General features: G+C 48.1%; 1 protein-coding gene across 1 annotated transcript in view; it reads right to left on the bottom strand.

Moving 5' to 3' along the window:
• LOC111157677 (NUAK family kinase 1) overlaps positions 1–20948 on the bottom strand; it is an 87531-nt gene that overhangs the window by 52775 nt on the left and 13808 nt on the right. The window contains exon 2 of the mRNA XM_022519296.1: positions 3111–3231. Within this exon, the coding sequence (XP_022375004.1) occupies positions 3111–3231 (121 nt within the window). The remainder of the gene's footprint in view (positions 1–3110; positions 3232–20948) is intronic.

Here is a 20948-nt window from a genome sequence, read left to right as displayed (position 1 = left end):
ATACACCGACATGGTCCTATCCTGCATTGATGAAAACATTTTGTATCTATACTGTCCATTATGGCAGCCACTAATCACATGTGGCTATGGAGCCCTTGAAATGTGGCTAGTGGAACTGAAGAACTGAATTTTTAATTATTTTATTTTATTAATTTTAACTTAAATATCCATCTATAGCTAGTGGCTTCTATATTGGACAAAGCAATTACACAATTTTCCAGAGGACTTACAAACACCCTGCAGTCCCACTGACCCTTGCCAATGGGCCAAGTTAGGAACCACTTGTCTTCACAATAATTATTGTGAACCAATTGTGAACCAATTGTCTTCACAATAACTATCTTTTCTGAGCTTACTACCAGACCATGTATCATCTAATTTAATCCTACCAACAACCCAAAGAAAGAGGTAGAACTGTTATCCCCATCTTACAGATGTGGTTATTGAGGGCCCTAAGAGATGCCCCAACTTCCCCAAAGTCTCATGTCAAGGCCACAGTGAAGGATTTGGGACTAAAACCCAAGAGCCTGATGCGAGAACTCAAGCTCAAGCTCTTTTCTGATTCCCCAAAAACCTGTTGATAGGGTTTTATGAATGAGGCCCAACCTCCTACCTAAGGCCTCAATGGAAATTATTCTAGTCAGTAATCCAAAGAACTTTAAATTACGTGGTACCTGTCTTTAAAGTTATAAGCAACGATCCTTCTCTATGCCAAGAAATCCCAAACACAGCACTGCTCACAGCACATGTGACCCACACTGGTCTACACTGTAGAGGTCATCCTTCACAAGTGCCTTCAGGTGCCCATGGTAACCAGGCCACAGGGAGCAAAACCACTTGGAATTTTATAAAACTCACTGTCCTCCTGCATTGTGTATCTCCACTCACTTCTAACCTCTAGACATTCCCCTCATTTGCAGGCATATTCGGATTTGTTTTCTCAACCAGGAATTCTGCTTTCTCCAATTCTTCCTCAAAATAACTCCTTCAAGGCCCAGTGTGTATGCCACGAAAACTCCTAAGCTCCAGAACTCCATGGTCCAAGAATACATTGCTTGCCTATCTACAGAACAGTCTTCTGTCATGCCTTGTATGACATACAGGTCCATAGCCTGTTGTCTCTTTCAGTTTCTTTTTTTTTTTTTAAGAGTTTATTTATTTTTGACAGACAGAGATCACAGGAGGAGGAGGAGAGAGAGAGGAGGAAGCAGGCTCCCTACTGAGCAGAGAGCCCAACGTGGGGCTTGATCCCAGGACCCCGAGATCATGACCTGAGCCGAAGGCAGAGGCTTAACCCACTGAGCCACCCAGGCACCCCTCTTTCAGTTTCTAACCACATTGAACACGATGCTTAACCAGACACAGTCACTTGGTAGACCAGTGGTCCCCACACTTGTTAAAATACGGACGGCCAAGCCCTACCCTGGAAGCTGCTGATTCAGCGGGTCTTCAGTGAGGCCCTGGAATCTGCATTTCTATCAATCTCAATTTATATGCATGTTACCGGTTCAGAGACTGCACTTTAAGAATCCCCACAAGAGATGTTTGTGGAATGAATACATGATTGAGTGAATGAAAATTTCCCTTGAGCGCCCTCTCCCCAAGGGCTCCAAAAATGAGCTTTAGAGAAATCAAGATAAAAATTGTCACCAACGTTTACTTCTAGATGAGGATCAAAAATAGAAGCAACAGGGGGGAAAAAATGGCCAAAAACGGCAGGGAACCAGAAGGAGAAGTTAAGATAGATAACAGAAAAACTTGTAGGTTACCATCTGGTTTCCTCTTAGCCATTACTGTGTAACATATTATGATCAGACCATAATTTAAAATACTATGATGAGCCCAAGTTAAAAATAGGTTCATTTTCTGACTCAACCATATATTTAAAAATATTCTGGAGAAACACTCTGACTCAGTAAGTCCAAACCTAGAAAATTTTTTGTAAGACAAAAATAATAATTATCAGAAATGAATATAAAAATGATTACAAGGAGGGTCACAAAAGCCCTCCTAATAATCACCAGAAATTTGAAACAACTTAAATGTTTAACAAAAGGAATTAGAGCCAATAAATTATGGCACATCCATAAGTGGAAGGCTCTAAAACCTTTTAAAATGTCCTGACAGGGAATATTTATTGACATAGGAAAAGGTGCAGGAGAGGTTAGAACTGAAATTATTTTGAAGTTTTTTGTTTTTGTTTAAAGATTTTATTTATTTATTTGACAGACAGAGATCACAAGTAGGCAGAGAGGCAGGCAGAGAGAGGGGGAAGCAGGCTCCCCGCTGAGCAGAGAGCCAAATTCGGGGCTCGATCCCAGGACCCTGGGATCATGACCCAAGCTGAAGGCAGAGGATTTAACCCACTGAGCCACCCAGGCGCCCCTATTTTGAAGTTTTAACTTGTGTATCTCAATCATTTCTGCAATAAACACATACTGCTTGAGTAAATTTTTTTACAGACATTAAAAAAGAGAGAAAGAGAGGCTAGAGGAATTTTATATTCGCTATTTCTTCCCAGGAAGGAGTAACGAGTTGAAGCACGAGAGCTTTTGTAACTTTCTCCAGGCCCCCCTCTCCTACAAACACTGACTACAACTCGGATTCCAGTGGAGAAGCATCTGCCCCACCAAGAGATCCCTCTTCTTTCTTGGTACTTCCCAGACCTGCTCAAAGATAATTCCCAACTCAAAGAGCCTCCACTTGGAGTAACTCATGACTCCACCACTGGGGCATCTGCCTTGGGGAGCGACATTGACAATGGCTCCACCGTGACCCTGGTCAACAGCAAACTGCCGTTTTTCAGAAACAGTGGCTGTCTCGAATACCAGCTTTTAATAAGGCGGGTTGCTTAGCAACCGCCAAGAACTGGCAAGAAGGCAGAAGAAGGCACCAGCCAGAGCTATTTTATGACCAAAGTGAGCTGTGTTATGTGTGTCTGGTTGCATGCAAGGTAACCAAATGAGAGATAACAACCAGCTATTTTTGCATCATGTGGAAAAATACTTGGCTCCTGCCCAGAAGGGCAATTACCTAAAAATCTTGGCAGGCCCCATGGTATGAAAAATGGTAACTGATACGCGGGTGAAAAAAAAAAAAAAATCACTGACCTTCATAAATACTGATGATATGAGGATGGTTGAGGGATGACATGATCTCAATCTCTCGTCTGATGTGAACCATGTCTTGTTCATCCTTAATTTTGTCCTTACGAATGGATTTTATAGCAACCTATAAAGTCAGGAAATGAAATGTTACCCAGAGAACTAAACAGATGCAAATCAGCCATTGGGGGAGTTTGGAAAATAAATACAGATGTTACTTGTTGGCAGAACCGACAATAACCAAAACAAAGCTTCGAAATACCCCCGTCACATCTTTCTTTCATAGCAAAAACACCCTTCTCCCAACAACAAAAAACATCGGGTTTCAACAGCCGAGGGTTCGGGATGCTGGGTTGGTTTTTTTTGTTTTTGAGGGGGTTTTATGTTTTTGTTTTTGTTTTTGTTTTCCATAAAGCACAGGCTGCTTAACGTGGCCAGATCCATTTACTCTAGGAACCCTGATCCTTTAAAAAAAAAAAGGGAAAGGGAGAGCTCAGTTTACAGGGTATCGACGATTAAACATGGGTGGGTGAAATCAGTGTCACTCTGCTCCACCGGGCAGCTGCCACAGCGCAGGCTAACAAGAGCTTTCCTGCATGGGGCTTCTCGAGGCCAGTTCTGCTCAAACATTCGGTTTTAAGACTCCAGCCTACACTGTGTTTGTGCAATTGCTCAGCGGCCAAATCCTTCCTTCACCCTTCCTCTTGCCCAAGGACCCTGGATACACATGACGAGACCAAAAGTCTCTGCTGTAGAAAAATCAGGATAAAACAAAGGGAGGGACACAGACTCCCTGCCCAGGCCCAGCTGATCCCCGTGCCAGTGTCTGCAAAGCTGAACTGCAGAGAGCTGCCTGGGCCAACGCACAGAGAATTTACTCAAAAGAAACACATACACAAAATAGCATTAAATGACAATGGGAATCTAATAAGGAAGAATGGGTTTGCCAATGGATTCATTTTCGCTCATAAACAAGTTGCTTCGTAATTTAATCCACTCTGGGCTCTAAGGGAGGCAAAAAGTACTCTGGAAGGGGAATATCCATGGATAACAAGGAAGCCTGCCAATCAGTGTGTGCCCAGGTCCAAAAGCCTGCTTAGTCCCCTCCGAAGTGGTCCTCCTGTGATGTCAGCTCCCACCTGGACCACCCTCTCCTAGACGAAAGGCTCTTAGAGCATCCCCCAGACCACAAAGCCATGAAGTGCTCCTTGTTACCACCAGGCCACCGTCACACCTGGATTAAGACAGGTTCCTATCAGCCTCCCAAGGAACGCACTCCCATCTGTGATCGTTAGCATCTCCTGGCTTAGACCAGGTCGCCGCCAAGCACGATACGTGGAAACATTTCTAAAATACAGTCGGTCCATCTATAATTCAGTAAGAACTGGGTAGCTATTATCATCATCATCGTTATTATTATTGTTTTTGCTGCTTGCTGACCTCCCAACAAATGGGGGAAATGGATGGGCAGCTCCCCTTACGTCTCCTCTGCAGAACCCTCCCCAGCTGTAATGAAATCAGTATTCACGTCGTCACTTGGCTCTACGGGGATTTAATTGGGGATCTAATTCACACATTAATCTCCAGTGTGTAACTCTGGGTTGGCACAAGGTAGGCCTGAGAAAAGCCTTAGTGTGAGCAGGTGGGCAGGTGTTAGGTAGACAGAAAGGGGAGGACAAGGGAGGAGGGAGGGGAGGAGGAAGCTGGGGTGATGTCTGCTGTTAAGTTATGAGAGCCCAGATGCCCGAATTGATAGTGGAACTGGAGCAAAAAAGGAAGGACCACCCTACTCAGACATCACCCTTAGACAGGCACCCTGGGAAACTGCTTAGTTTTTCTCTGGCATCCTACTGCAAGGGGAACCGAGGAATGGATAAAGCAGAGCGGAAACACGGGACGCTGGGCTGTAAACCCAGGGGCCAGCACCGTTCTCCCTCAGCCTCCCGAAGCTGCATAAAAGGAGGCTGCCCAGAGATGAATGAGCTTCCAGCTTCAAGGCCCTTTTCACTAGGGTGCCGGGCTCAAAGCCACCCTCTAGCCCCTCCCGGAGCCCCATTCTGTATGCAGCAAGAAAAGCTTCCCTGTGCTGAAGTGGAATGTAAAGATATGACTGGCAGGCTTTATTTTGTCTGAGCTGGGACTGTGATCCTGGGAGCTTGCTCTCGAAGGAAGCAGACAGCGAACACACACAGGCCTTGGAGGATGTGGGTGGCTGTTGGATCGACTCCTGCATTCCTCCAGGAACTGAAGACAGGCTAGGGGAGAAACCACCCCTTGGATTTGCAGCAGGCTGAACTTGGCCTCCAGGAGGCCCTATTGTCAAATAACAATAGGCATAAATTCTTTCCCCTTCCAGGGTCAGGGGAGGCTGGTGACAGGATGGGTAAGAAAAGAAGTTCACTTGTCAGTGAGCTCCCCCCAACAGAGGAGCAGGGGCACGTTTGCCAGGGGGATGCTTCCAGCCCAGTAAGAAAAGGAAAGTGTTCACATTCTAATAAAACCCCACTCGGTGCTAAGGAACTAAAAGGGCTCCATGTTAATAACCATGGTCGTTGCCCCTCCACAAAAACTTCCCTCTTCCTGCAATGAATCTTCTATTGACAATGTAAAAGAGGGCTCATTCTGCCCCCTCTTTCAAAGGGTTGGAGGAAGTCAGTCGGAGACAAATGCTAGAAATCTCTTAGAGCCATGTAACTGTCAAAGCCAGGGTGAGACCCTCAGCTCGACTCCCAGGAGCAGGGAGCTGACGCGCCCAAGGCTGCAGAGCCCATCAGTGGCAAACCTCGGACACTGTAACACCACCGGTAAGAAGAGTAGCCCGGCCTTTCACACCCCAGATCTCCATATCCTCACTCAGGCGCCAGCTCGGGGATGCCTTCCGCGGACCTCCCTGACCCCTCTCGCCACACCGTCCCCCACTTTATCTTCTTGGGGGCCTGTCGCACCACATGAAATTCTCTGGCTTCTCTGTTTGCTGCATATTCAGCCTGTGACCCAATCCAGCTTGTGGCCTGTTTCTGGAGGACCCAGAAAGTTAAGAACGGTTGTCATATTTTTAAAGAGTCGTTTATAAAAGGAGACAGAGATCTATAAATGTAGCTGCTGTAACGTAAGGTAGCACCTGCTTCATGAGGTTGAGGGAAAATCGGAGCCAGCACGCAGGGAAGCAGGGTTGCCTAACGGTCAGGGGCACAGGGGCACGGCTTTGAGTCCTGCCTGAAGGACTCACTTCACTAGCCCACTTCACTCACTAGCCCACTAGCCGCTGTGTGACCCCGGGCAGGTTGCATAACCTTTCTGTGCTCCAGTTTCCTCAACCACCAAGGAGGTACTCCTGTGAGGATTAAGTGAAGAGGGGAGTAAGAGATTCCCACTCGAATCAAGAGTCTGTCTCAAGATACCCCCTTCGGCATCTCTGGATTTGGGCTGCTTGTTCACTTCTTTCTTTGGAACACCAACCAGGTACCAAGCACAGCACTGGCACGACCCAGAAGAGAACCAACAAGATTCCATCCCAGCCCTCAAGGTTAGGGGGAGGAGGAGGGGTGGTGGCAAAAATTACACAAATAATTACATAATTTTCCTCGTGGCCAAAGGCCACCGAACAGACACAGAGAGGTGTGGGCATTCTGGAGAAAACATCCTCTTCAGTTTTCCTCAGTCCTCACCCACATCGACAAAGAAAGATAGAGGTAAGGAAAGAAAGGCCCAGCAGGAAGAGATTACCAAATGTCTGAAATCATACACCTTCCAAAAAAAAAAAAAAAAAATCCAATTTGTTGCCGCAGGAGCCAAAGAGATGTCACCCTGCCTGCAAAGCGACGGGAACTCGCGCGCAGTACAGCGCATTCATAAATGTTCCCAAGTCTAGACAGCACCGCGCGCCTTATAAAATGGTCTGCCTTTAAATAAGGCCACCCTAGAGTTTAATGTCTAAACGGTATGCAGCAGCAGGTCTGGCAGGGGACCTGTGAATTCTGCCCTGCCTCTTTAAGTGGTGCGCTCAGCCCAGCCAGCCCTCAGCCCTCCTGAAAGGGAGCAGGCCCTGCCTCCTCTTCCCTACAGGGCACTTTTTCCTTTTTGGAAGAATCACCTGTTCTGCACCCTGCCGGGCGTCCTTTGCCACTGTGGCTGCCAGGAATGTTAAGGGCTTGGTGGCTGGGCAGGGATCTGGGAGGCAGTAGCTAGCTGACCTCAGGGGAGCCGGAGCATCACAGATCTGTTCTCATCTGCAAAAGGGGGCTAGGAAGTATGGTCCCCCAACCCCCTCCTAACCCCCACCTCCACCCCACCCCCTCCTGGGGCTGTTATAAGGAGTGGGAATGATGTGAGTAAAGTAGCACATAGTAGGTGTTTATTGAACGGTGGTGACGATAGATGAGGCCTGGAAGATATGGGGTCCTGGACCGCGTTTCAGGGGTGATGAGCCCCAGAAAATCATCTTATAGGCCTCCCCCCCCCCCACCATGCCCCACACACATCCTCTCCTTCCCCACATTTGTACTGAGGCCAGAGCGGGTTAAAATTCTGCCTGCCTGCCTGCCTGCCTGCCTGCCTGCCGGCAGAGAGTGGGGCAGCTAGCCGTCCTCCTGGCCTGCTCTGGGGCCTGGGGGTAGTTCTGGACAGGCTGTGTGTTTACCTCTAAGCAAGAGCATGACTGCCCTCTTCCCTCCAGAGCCCCTCCCAAGAGGCTCAGTCACTGCCATCTCTCAGCCTGCGGGGAGCGTCCTAGAACCCTGATTCTCAAACAGGGATCATGGACACCTTGTTAAAATGCATATTCTGAGTCCAAAGGTCTAACAGGGGGCCTGGGATTCTGCATTCCTAGCAAGTTTCCTGTGACAACAGTGAAGCCGGTCTGAGGGGCGAGATCTTAGTGCTCTGTCTTTGGCCAGGACATGGCCACATTTTAAAATCAGCGGCAAGATTCTTAGCATTTCTTAAGCGTCAACTATGCATCAGTGGAGCTTATCTCATTTAATCCTAACTGCAACCCCATTTTACAGGGGAGGAAACTGAGATACCGAAAAGACAAACTCAAACAGGTTGTGAAAGACAGAGCTAAGACTTCCACGGAGGCTGCTGATTCTAGCAGCTCTGGGTGAAGCTGGCATGGACGGCAACAGGGCAAGTGACAGAATCTCTCCGTGGATCTTAAAGAGTCTCCAAAACTCGCTGTGATGGGAACCCCTCCAAGCAGGTGAAGTTTTATCGGGTCAGATGTGAGGTGCGAGGAGGCAGCATTTCGGGTCTGAGTAGCAGCAAAGAAATGCAGGAAACACAGCATTAGCATCACTTAGTAGGAACAAGTCTGCACTCTAATCCCAGCAACCGGAGCTGGCAGCTTCCCTGCCATTCACAAGGTGTGATCTCACCCCCGGCCACGTTCCACAGGAGCTGCGGGGCACGGAGGCAGAGGCAGCTTGGGGATCTTTGCACACCGAGGGGCCCGGAGGCCACTTGCAGCGGAGGTGAACTGCCAAATGAGGCTGGAGGCCGGTGGAGGGGTTCCTGCTCGCATCTGGTTGACGGTCAGAGTTCAGGGCAGGACACAGCTCCACACCAGCCACACAAGAAAGACTGTGCACGGCCATGACCGCGGCAATGCCACCCAGGAGGCCAGCCTGCAGCCAAAGCCCCTAATTAATTAAATGACCTCCAGCTCTTTGCGAGGAGCCTGGCCAACTCGGGACAACACCCGAGCAAGTTGCCATGATGCAACTGACCCCACAGGGACCCAAGCCAACTCCTCCACGGGGCCCAGGGGCCTCTTCCTCTCCGGCCTGTTGATTCATGTCATTACATGGATGTTTTTTCAGACAGAAGCAGACTGGGAGCCAAGAGTTGTAGAAACAGGCGCGGAGGAGATGCACCCCGACGCCAGGAAGTGCGGCGTGTGGAAGAAAGAGCTTTTTCTTCGAAGAACGGCATCTACCGTGCACCACCAGCAGCCCTTGGACCTTATCAAAGATTCTGAAAAGAGAGTCCTCTGTTGGAGGTGGTTCTCCAGCCTCGATTTCCCAAAACTCCCCATCAGAGGTGATGTGGCCTGACTGGTTCTTCTCCCGTCGTGAAAAATGCGTTCTATCTCAAGGGCGCCTGGGTGGCTCAGTCAGTTAAGCGTCCTACTCTTGATTTCAGCTCAGGTCATGTTCTCTGGGTCTGGAGATCAAGCCCCGCGTCAGGCTCCACGCTCAGCGGGGAATCTGCTTGAGATTCTCTCTCTCCCTCTCCCCCACCCCTGCCCTTCTCCTCTGCCTGCTCTCTCTCTCTCTCTCGAAAATAAATAAATCTTTTTTTTTTAATGTGTTCTATTTCCAGAATTGAATAGCAAATCAGATTTTTATCTGACGGGATTGCTCAGGAGGACCTCAGAGAGGCTGGGACGTCTTTATCTTTATCCCCACAGCCCCTCTTCAAGACCTGGGCTAAGCACGTCATTATTGCATGGGGTGATGCCACAAGGGAAGTGGAATTCATGGCTCAAAAACTGTGGGCACATTTACACTCCCTGTACCAAGCGAGGGTTTGTAAACACCAGACAGTGGCCACGGCTGACCAGGCGGGAATCAAAGGAGTGGCAGGAAAAAAAAAAAAAGAAAAAGGCCCATGAAAACTTCACAACAGTGTCAATGCCAAAAGCAAGCAGTGAGCCAGCTCAAAGCACATGATCTGATTCTCTGGGAGAGCAGTCCTTCCCTCAAAGAGTGCTGAGCTCACGGCCTGCATCAGATCTGAGGGTTGGGGGGGCTGATTGTCAAAATGCAGCTTCCGACCCCCCCCAATAATCTACTGAATTCCAGCAACAGCATTTTTTACAAGCTTCCCAGGGGACTCTGCTGCACTCTGATGTTTGCGAACTGTCAGAGAAAATGCGGCCGTGATGGCACTTCTTATTCTATAACTTAAACACTGTGCAGTCGTATTAAACATGAGATGATTAATGAAAATTAATGAACTGTCCATCCCTAGAGAGGGGAATTAAAAACAAGCTGCTTCCCTGAGGGGGACTCTGTGACAATTAATTAATTAATTAATTTTATTGTTTGTTTCTTTATTTATTTATTTTTATTTATTTTTTATTTTGTTTTTTAATTTAACCCTGGCAAATGGGAGGTTTGTCCCCAAATGGGGACAGTTTGCTCGTGTGGGCCTGTGGCTGCTGTGAGGCCCCAGAAGCTGGCTGATAATGGTCTCCTCCCCATGCACTCAACCCAGGGCCCCCTCGTCAATGTCTCCAAAGGAAGAAACGTCAATATCTCCAAAGGAAGAGAGAGGAAGTGAGCCCTGGAGCCTCCTGTCCGGCCGGCTCTGTGACAGAGGATCTATCTGGCTGGGACCTCAAGGAGCTTCCTCTTACCAGGATCCTCCAGAAGTCTCTCCAGGCTCCCCCACAATAAATGACCCCAAGGCCCGTGGCACGCCAAGTCCTCTGGAAGCACAAGAGATGGGACCCAGGCAACAGCAGTGCCTACAGAGGGACTCAATTCATAAGGCTGTTTAGTTGGAACCTAAACGGCCAAGCAGCTGTTTACTTTTGGACTTTCACATTTCCGAAAGCCAAATGCAACACCGACTCAGAATTCTACAGTGCAGCTGCTTTTCTTCCAGGTTCCAACTGTCCTGGGAGGGAGGGGAAGGGCCGGACCCGAGGGCCGACACTGGACAGCCTCCACTGGTAGCATCTGATTGCTCTGACGCGGTTCATAACCCGGCCTGGATAAGCACAGAATTGTGCAATTTTCATTTATCAACTTCCGAGCCCAGCTGAGCCCTGGCCAGAACGGCTGAGAGACCACATCAGCACCTTGGCCTTGTCCTCGCTCACAGCAACTTGGCCAGGTGCCCCTGTGCAGAGGTATCCAGGCCAGCATGCCAGAGGCTCACTCCTCTGCCAATGAGGATGTCAACAGTACCAGCCCCATGAGGTGGATGGGGGGAGGGGATCATAGATTGCTTGCAGCATGGAGGGCGGAGAAGGCAAACAGTCGTATGGTACAAGCTATGATAATCAGCAGATGTTAGAGCTGCAAGGACCTCGGGATGGTCTATCCCAAACCCCTCACTTTGTAGGTGGGGAAACTGAGTCCTGGGAACGTTAAAGCACAGGCCCGTGTTCACGGAGTTAATAGCAGTACTGGACCCCCAGTCTGGGACTGATACTCCGGGCTAGGGGTGCTCACCAACTCCCAAGCCACATCTAACAGCAGGACCAAAACTGCCACCCGAAGATTTACCATGCAGCTGGAAGGCCCAGCCCCAGCACAGCCAGGGGCCCGGACTGCCGCACTGTGAACAAGCCGACATGGAGAATGACAAATACCCCTAGGCGTGCTGGCAAATTATGACTCGTTTCTCGTCACGACACCTCCCTGTCATGCCAGGGGCCACCCTCCCACAGACATGCCAGAGACGTGGTATTCACTCCAATTCAGCCCAAACATCACACGTGAGTATGCATACTTGGGGAGTTTTTATCCCCTTATTTCTTAATTCACTGAAAACACTGCTTTTAAATATTAACTTCGGGCTGCTACTAAGTCACTGACGTTGGGAACAATGAACAAGGGACTCAGAAGACCTAAGACCCAAAATTAGTTTTCCAAAGGGGGAAAAAAATTAGTCCATTGAATTTAGCTGGTCCAGGTGAGCAGAACAAAGAAAAAAAGTTTTTTTAAATTTCTTAAGATGGTAAAATATATAGGAACATGCAAAAAAAAAAAAAAAAAAAAGTGTGGCTTTAAATTATATTGCATATTTTAACTGTGGATGATTTTATAAATAAGTGAAAGGGAAGATTCATCAGATGTTATTTTTATCCCGACGAAACCCTTGTTGGGAAAGCTGATTCGTGGCAATGAGAGTGTGCGAAGACACACTGGACAGGTAAGGAACAACGGTCTGGCTGTGATCTGTCCCGCTGGAGGCCTCCTTCAGCATCTCATCACAAACCAGAGTTTCTTTTCCTTCCAAAGGAGGCTCTCACTGTCCATTGCCCAGAGAGTTAACAGGCTGGGCCCTGCTCCAGAGCCCTAGGGCAAAATCCCGCACCCCCCCATCCCTGATGCTTATCAGCCCACTAATGACCCGCCCTGCAAACCTGCCAGGGTTGGCTTGTCACAGCAGCAACTCCAGCTTCGCAGGCACAGCCCCAGGCGATGCTAGCCGGACCCCCAAGGAGCATGCGCAGCCCCCAGCGGGCATTTCCGGCCACCCCATGAGGCAGGTTAGCTCTGTGACCTTCATCCAACACCCACCACTCAGTTCCTACCCTCACAGAGTTCAGAGCAAGGGTCTGTGGCTCTTAGGAGAACCCCAAAGAATGGCCTGGGTGGAGAGTGAGGCGCTCCCTGACATTCACGCTTGTCATTTTCTCTGCCGGGACCCCTCCACACCCAATCATCTGCAACTGTCTTCAACTGACAGCTCCTCCGTATCTGTCCCCCCCCCACCAGGAGTCCCCATGACGCACGTACAGGTCCGCTTCCCTAACCTTGGTCACCATTCACACAGAGACCATTTCTGTCATAGTAGATGCCAAGAAGCTGTGGCTCAAATGGACTCCAAGTGTTTAAAAGGACCCTTAACATTTTGCGAAGTGAAATAAATCAGACGGGGAAGGCAAATTCTGTATGATCTCACATACCTGTGGAACCTCAGACAGCCAACCTCATAGAGGTAGAGAGTGCACTGGTGGGTGCCAGGGCCTGTGGGGTGGGGGAAATAGGAGATGTGGGTCCAAGGGCACCACACCCCCCAGCTCTAAGCTGACTAAGTTGTGAGGACCTCAGGTGCAGCATAGTGACTACAGTTAACAAATACTGTCTGAGGTACTTGAAAGTTAAGAAAGTAGATCTTAAATGTTATCACCACGCATGTGCACGCGCGCGCACACACACACACACACACAATGACGATTAGGTGAAAGGATAGAAGTGGTAACTAACCTGATAGTGGTAATTATTTTGCAATATACCAAACTGCAAATATATGGAAATGTATCAAATTATTGCACCATAGACCTTAAACTGACATACATCCTATGTCAATAATATCTCAATAAAGCTGGGGCTGGAGAGGAAGGACCCTTAAAAAACTGGAAAACCTCAGGAGAACAACTTATCATTCCATAGCCACCTGCCACTGGGTCTTTTTTTACTCACTCATCTCTCAAGTGTTGAATCCCTACTTACCCTGAAATCACTGAGCCCAAACTTGTTCATCTCTAAAATGGAGAAAATATGATCGTGTTTAGAAATGGGGCCTTCAGGGATGGATTAGGTCCTGAGGTTGGAGCACTCATGAATGGGATCAGTGGCCTTAGGAGAGAGACCCCAGAGAGCTCCCTTGTCCCATCTGCCAAGTGAGGGCATGTGAGAAGATGGTCATCTATGAACCAGGAAGGGGACCATCTCCAGACACAGAACCTCTGGGTGCTTGATCATGGACTTCCACCCTTCGAAACTATAAAAAATAAATTTCCATCATTTATAAGCTCCTAAAAAAATAAAACGGAGATAAGAACAGCACCCACTGCGCAAGGCTGGGAGATAATTCACAACAACAGCTAACAGTGATGCTAATAATTACAGGCTATCGGGCCCTGACTGTGAGCCAGGCACTGGGCACCATCCTGTTGCTCAACCTTTCCCTCGTTAAATTCTTGCAGAAACATTATTTCTGCTTCTCCATGAATATAAACTGAGTCTGAGGCACATGATGTAACTTGCCCCAGGGTACAAGACTCACAAGTAGGGAAGCTGGGTCACACAAAACCCAATAACAGTATTCTTAAGCTCTGGACCACACCCACGAAGCAGGTGTCATAGCGCCTGGCTCAGTGCGGGGATTTGATAAAAAAGGGGCTGAATTCGAGTCCCTGGAGATAACACCTTGTCTCCACTCTGAGTCTTGTTTTAAGCTGGTTTTTAAACTGCTTCCATCTTCAAAAGCACCTCCATTGGTGTTGCTTGCTTTTCTCTGTGAGGTCAGCCCACGCAACTGGACAAAAGGCGGAGCTGGAGAGGGGTCTGAGAGGTGTGTCCTTAAAAATGATGCAATCATGAGTCAATTCTCCAGCAAGCAATCTGGACAAATCCGCTCTGGACAAGGCACTGATCTACGCCCTATAGGACATGATCCAGACATTCCCTCCAAGGGGCTTACAATCCTACTGGAAAGGGCGGTGGACATCAAAGCTTCTCCCTGCCCTGCACCTGTTCACCCTTCTACTGATAGGAACACTCTGACGTTGCTCTGGGGATCCCACCACGTGCAGTTTTAAAAGAGAATGTCAGTCAAGTTAAAGCACTCTCCCAATGCCAACAGGTGGGCCCATGATCCTAGGATTGGGCTAAGAAGAGGCTGTTTCCCCAGAATTGAGTTTTGAGTGGTCTGAGAATGGCTGGGCCATTCATCCCAACAACAATCTCTGAAAAGAACTAGTTCCCTGGGGCTTCCTTGGGTTTTGTCTTTTCCCCAGCCTCATCCTCTGGGATACACCAGACTTTCCAAGTTCACTTTCTCCTTCATGAGTCACAGAGTCCATTTCTGTCACTAGCAACCAAGACCCCTAAGTTCTACCAGAAGACGTCGATGGGTCAGCGTAGGAAGACAGAACAAGACTACTGAGCAGGGAAACACCTGCTATGTTTGGGGCTAGAGAAGTCAGGGCAGGCTCCTGGGAGCAGGTGGGATGGGGGACTGGACCAGAAAATACACAGTCTTTGGCACAGACAAGGAGACTACCAATCAAGACATCTCACCCTCCTCAAGCCAACAGGCAAACACATAAGCCTAGAGTTTGGCCAAGATGATGCTTTTTCTAGGACTGTAAGACCCTTTCCAGCAAAGTGTCTTTTTGGGAGATCGTGAACTGTTTTAGGTATGCAGAGTTGGGGCCTCCTAAGAAGTCCTTCTGTGCATCACCCCCCGCCATTTCTACTTCTGTGTTTCACTCACAGTCCTAAATAAGACCAAAATTGAGTCTCACTTTGCTCATTCATTTTTCCATCCCTAAAAAGGACATATCTGCACTGTCCCCTTTGCTCACACTCAGTCACCTACAGTCAGTCACCTCCTCCACTCTACACTCAGTCACCTCCTCCACGAAATGGGCCATGTCTCACTTGACTAGTACAAGTCAAAATGCCAATCTTCAGGGACCATCCAGATGTAATTTTTACAATAATTTCCTCTTGCATCAAAATAAAACCATAGTAAATTGTTATGGAGTTTTGCTTTTAGTTTTAGTTTTTGTTTTGGGGTTTTTTTTTCTGGGCTGGTTGGGGGTTCAGTAGGGTTATTTTTTACCTATCTTGCAGGAAAGTAGAGAAAGTCTAGCCATACTCTCTGCCAAATAATGTTCATATCTATATTTACCAGTTCTTATAGACTGAATTGTGTCCCCCCAAATTCATATGTTGAGGCCTTAACCCCCAATGTGACTCTATTTGAAGGCAGAGCCTTTAAGGAGGTAATTAAGGGTAAATGAGGCCATAAGGATGGGGCCCTGATCCAACAGGCCCGGTGTCCTTATAAGAAGAAGATGAAAAGACACCAGGAGCGTTCACATACCCATGACAGAACATGTAAGGACAGAGCCAGAAGGTGGCAGTCTACAGGCTGGGAAGAGAGGCCTCCCCAGAAACCAACCCTGCCGGCAGCCTGATCTTGAACTTCTAGCCTCCAGACCTGTAAGGAAATTAATTTCTGCTATTTAACCACTCGGTGTGTGCTATTCTGTTATCTGGCCAGAGCTCACTAATACTCTACTCCTTGTCCAATTGACCTAAATCACAGTCAACATATAATCCAACCAAAGGGAGGGTCATTCACAGTCAATACCAAGCATAACAAGCAGAGCCTACAGTGCCTTGTTCATCCCTGTGTCCCCAATATCTACAAAAGAGTCTGGCACCACAGCAGACATTCAATAAATAGTTGTTGAGTCGAATCAAGTGAATAATAATAATCAAGTCTTCACTTTCGTAAGAATGAAAACACCCACCCACTCAGGCCACCAACCTGGCCCAGTACCTGAAGTTGTTAAAGTCAGACGACCTACCCAGATGATACTCTAGTCCACGTCATCTCTATCCTTGTGGGGAAGATGGCAAACCCAGGCATGCAAGACCAGGATGGGTAAATGACCCCCAGGCACTATGCGTACAATTCCGTCCCACTTAACTGTACTTGCCCCACCAGCCCCTGAGACAGGCTCCTCGTGTTGCAGGAAAGGAAAACAGAAACTGAGAAAAGGGGACTCCCCACATCACAAATCATAAAGGCCATACCCAATGGTCAAGGGGGTACTTGGATTTTGTGGCCAATGCTGCCTCCGTGGGGTCACAACTGTTCCCACGATTCCATCAAATCCCCAGAACGGCAGGATAAGAAGGAACACCCTGCAACCCGACATTGGGATGCTTCTTTTCTCGGGAAGTTAGGCCTGGGGGGAAACTAGCTCAGATATCAGACTGTTCAAATTTCGTGGACGATCCAGCCGGGGAGCTAATCAGAACAATTTGGATGTGTGGCTAAACAAGGACACCCCTTCCTGGATTGAGCACCGCCTTTATGGCAACACTTCATAAGAACCATTCCCCTACAACAAAACTGTCAAACCCAGCAACCGCAGGCCAGAAACATCCCAGCTGAGCCCCACCAAGCTGCTTTCTGATGTACTGTACACATAAATACCAATATTCCCCAGATGTTCTCTATGTAAAACATTTGGTTTGAGACACAGCCCTTCTTTCCCAAAAACCCTTACATTTGTTTAATGGACTCATACAGTTCAGCTAAAATGTCCAGGATCAGACATCTGAGGCCAGCCCGGCTCTGATGTAAGCATCCCATCTGCAGAAAAGACGAACAAGTAAATAAGACAGTCTTCCCCAAGATTTATGCTCCCTGCATCTTTAAGCAGGTCATAAAATGTAAGCTATGTATGGCTAATAATGCAAGTTGCTTTCAAGTGTGTTTTTGAGTCCATCTCCGAATTAATCGAAGACTGATGTTCCAACAGAGAGTGGGTCTGGCCTGCTGAACAGGAGGCCACGTTCTGCTTCTCACTCCCACAAGAAAGAAGTTTTCAAAAAATTGGTCATCTGAGCCACCTTGAGGTAAATGTAGGTTTTTCCTGGTTTTCATCATTCAGATACAGTGGTGTCCCCTGTGTTCCAACACCACTTACCCTCTAAGCCACACTCGAAAACATAGGTAAGAGATGGGGAAATGAAAAATGTACTCCCCAAGTGACCCTGGCCAGCACTACTCCCCCCACAACGGCTCATCCTGTCACATGAGAAAAACGGAAGTTCACGAGACTCATGGTCAGGGCCCGTTCAGCTGTGAAGATTATAAGAGGAAAGGAAATAAACTGTTAGAAAAGCCACCCAAGAAATGTCATTGAATCCATGCCCCGAGTCCCCACAGACGGCAACCCACAATTTTTCTTACTAATATTTATAATAAGCTTGGTCACAGCAAATCTTTGGGGAAGTGGAAAAATGGAAGGAGAAAGCCATCAGAGGGAGCCTCACTCACAGAACCAAGACAGGACAACTGATTTTTACCTTCCATCTTTAACTTCCCCATGTCTTGTGGGTTTTTCAGTATGGGGCAGGCATTAGTTTTGCTATCGGGAAAGAAGGATTCTATCCTTTAAAAGGGTCACAGAAAGGAATGAAAGTTGATGAGGGAGAAGACAGACAGACTAGAGCAGAAATGAGAACCCCAAAATAAAGTTCTGAGGACCAGTTAGGAGAAATTCCCCAAAGACATCAAGGAGAGTCTAATGTTCATGTATTTTGTTTTAAGAAGGAAAGAAAGTGTGCGTACACTTGAAAAAGAATTCCAAAATAAATCCATTTCTTTGACTGAGACTCATGGCAGGTTCAACGCTAGGAGCTGTTCAGCTACTCTCTGCTTTCCCTACAGCATTCTTGTCCAGTCAGCCGACTATCCACCCACCATCATCCCAGCCAAGTCAACTGCCCCAATATGGCAGCCTCTACAGCCATGGAACTCCTCATCCTCCAGCAAGGCTAGCAAACCGTGACATGATTGTAAGCCCTTCCAGCCTAAGGATAAAAAGCCCCAGATTTCAGACTTTTCTTTCATTTCTCACTGCCAAGAAAAGGCAAAATGCAAGAAGATAACACAGAAAATACCCCACAGGGGTCCCGACAATGCTAAGTGCTCCAAAATGCTTTTACGATTGTAGTTAACAAAAAGGCCTTATGCAGAGAGATACATAAGTAAGAAAACGACCCCAATGAGACCTTCCAAATCTTGAGAGGTTGAGAGGACAGTGTCGGGGGCAGCGTGAGAAGGGGCTGGGAGAAGGGGAGCAGCTGGGCCCGCTTTCGAGAGGACATTTCAGGTCACCCCACCGAAAGAAGTCCCTCCAAATGTACTTCTGTAGCCCCCAGGGAATTGATTTTGGAGGATGGAATTATTTCGCTGAAATAAACAGACACACAAAGGTCGCTACAACTGGGGCCTAAAAAGAAAACAAGCCAGCTGCTGCATTTACGGGCAGCCTCTGATGCAACAGGAGCAAAAGGTCCCGGCCCAGATCCAGGCGGATGGCTTTGGACACACCAGGCCTCCCCAGAGAAAGCAAGCATACCGGGGACAAGGCTGGGGGCTGGCGAGGGGGGGCCTTGCCTCCCCGTGGGTGAGGTCCCCACCTGGCCAGGCATCGATGAGGCGTCTTCAGGAGTGCAGACCTCGGACCTCTACACTCAGCATGCACCAGCCAGTAACCTAAGGGATGGTTTAAAATGCGGGTGCCTGGGGCCCATCCCCAGAGAGCTTTTAAAAGGTTATTCTAATGCTCAGCCAGGACCGAGAACCAGCAGTGTAGTGGGAATTGCCCTCAGCGGGATCAGATGGACTGGAGTCAACGCAGGTGCAGCCTTGACCTTGTGGGCAGATCAGGCCAAAGGCCAGTCTGTCTGTACAGAGCTGGCACGTAGTAGGCCCAAGGGAATGTCTGCCAAACGAATGAGTTAATTCTGTTCCTTAAGGCCAGGGATGGGCATGTGTAGATCAACAGAGCTCATAACATCCATCCGTGTTAATTCTCTAAACAGGCACTGCATAAACACACCTAAACTCTGATTCCAAGGAACTGGCAGAAAAGGATATGAAGGTCCATCCAACACTCACAGGAGGCAGCTACTCAAAGCCCAGTGACCATGAGCAGCAATGTCACCCAATTTCAGGGTCTGGATCCTGCCTATGAGCACAGCAGGTGAGGGCAAGTGACTTAATTTTCTATGCCTCAGTGTATCCACTGTAAAATGGGGATAGTCATGGTGTGCACATCTCAGGGTTACCGTGAGGATGAGTTTAGGTCAGCGATTTAACACACATAAGCTACAACCAGCTACAATCACTGCTATGCAATTGTTTGCTATTATGATCACTCCATAGAAGGGACAGGAGACAAAAACACCTCACACTTCAGGCCCACTCTATGAACCCCTCTATGAACTTCAGACCACTCTATGAAGGTGTGAGGGCCCTCTGGTTATCACGAAAGAAGGTGTGGACTAAAGAAAGTGGGGTGCTCTATCCCCAGATAAATACAGCAATGAGCTTCCCGTTGTACAGAGATGAGTTTTTTGTTTTTTGTTTTTTGGTTTTTTTAAGATTCATTTATTTATTTGAGAGAGAAGCGGGGGAGGAGGGAAGACAGGGGGAGACGGAGACAGAATCTTAAGCAGCCTCCCCGCGGAGCACAGAGCCCAACGCAGGGCTCAATCTCACAAGAGCTCTAGAGATCCGACCTGAGCCAGAACCAAAATCGGGCGCTTACCCTACTGCGTCTCCCAGGTGCCCACAGCCACAGCTGTGTTTCCCAAAGTGCAGACCATGGACCAATCCCATCACATTCACTTGAGTCGCCTGCTTCAAATGCTGCAGATTCCCAGGTCTCCCTACATCCCACCCCAGCCCAGCTGGATCAGACTCTCTGGGGCAGATGCCAAAGATGGTACATTTTGACTCGCACACCCAGGAGAGCCACAAGTCCCCTCAAAATTAAGAACCATTGGATTGGCTAAGCTAGAGGATCTGTGTCTGTATCCCCCAGAGCCTCATACCATGCCTGACACACAGCAGGTGCTTGACAAACACTAGGTGACTCTCGAAGTGTTCCTTCAGTGTTTCGAAGGCCCACTCTGTGTAAGGCCCGTGCAAAGCAATGCTGAGTCAGACTTCATTCATTCACTCTAAACATCATTACTGGATGCTGACAATATGCCAGGCAGTGTTCTAGACACCAGATACAGAAAAGATGATAGATGGGATTGCTAATTACAGATAGTGACAAGTGCTGCGTACGGAACTAATAAAGCGAAGTAAAGGGCAGCATGCCCCTGTCATTAAACTCAGCACCTAGAGCAGCTCGAATCAGAATTTCTATGAAGACGGAAAAGACCTCTTCAGCCCTGCCCACTGGTAGGAAGACACTGGCCACAAAGAGTTATCAGGCACTTAAAATGTGGCTACTGTAAACAAGGAACTGAAGTTTTCATTTTAATTGTAATTAATTTTAACAGCCAGTCATGTCCTTGTTAGACAGTGCAGGTCTACAGGCAGAAGAAGAAATGGAAATGGGAAATGATAACACAGGCATTATGTCCTACGGGTGGCGGGCGGCGGGCGGGGGCGGGCAGTGTGCTTAGAGCACCATGTGTTATCAAATGCCTCTCACCCAATTACCAGATGCCCTGATGTTCTCTAGCTCCAAGGACTGAAAGAACAAGGTCAGGTACAAGGCATTGTACTTGGGCTGGAATTTTTATAGCCCATGATCAGTTGGAAGAG

Source organism: Enhydra lutris, unplaced genomic scaffold (assembly GCF_002288905.1).
Source record: "Enhydra lutris kenyoni isolate GAN:26980312 unplaced genomic scaffold, ASM228890v2 scaffoldscaffold55, whole genome shotgun sequence".
In the NCBI taxonomy this organism is placed as follows: domain Eukaryota; kingdom Metazoa; phylum Chordata; class Mammalia; order Carnivora; family Mustelidae; genus Enhydra; species Enhydra lutris.
This window is presented reverse-complemented; position numbering and strand designations above follow the sequence as displayed.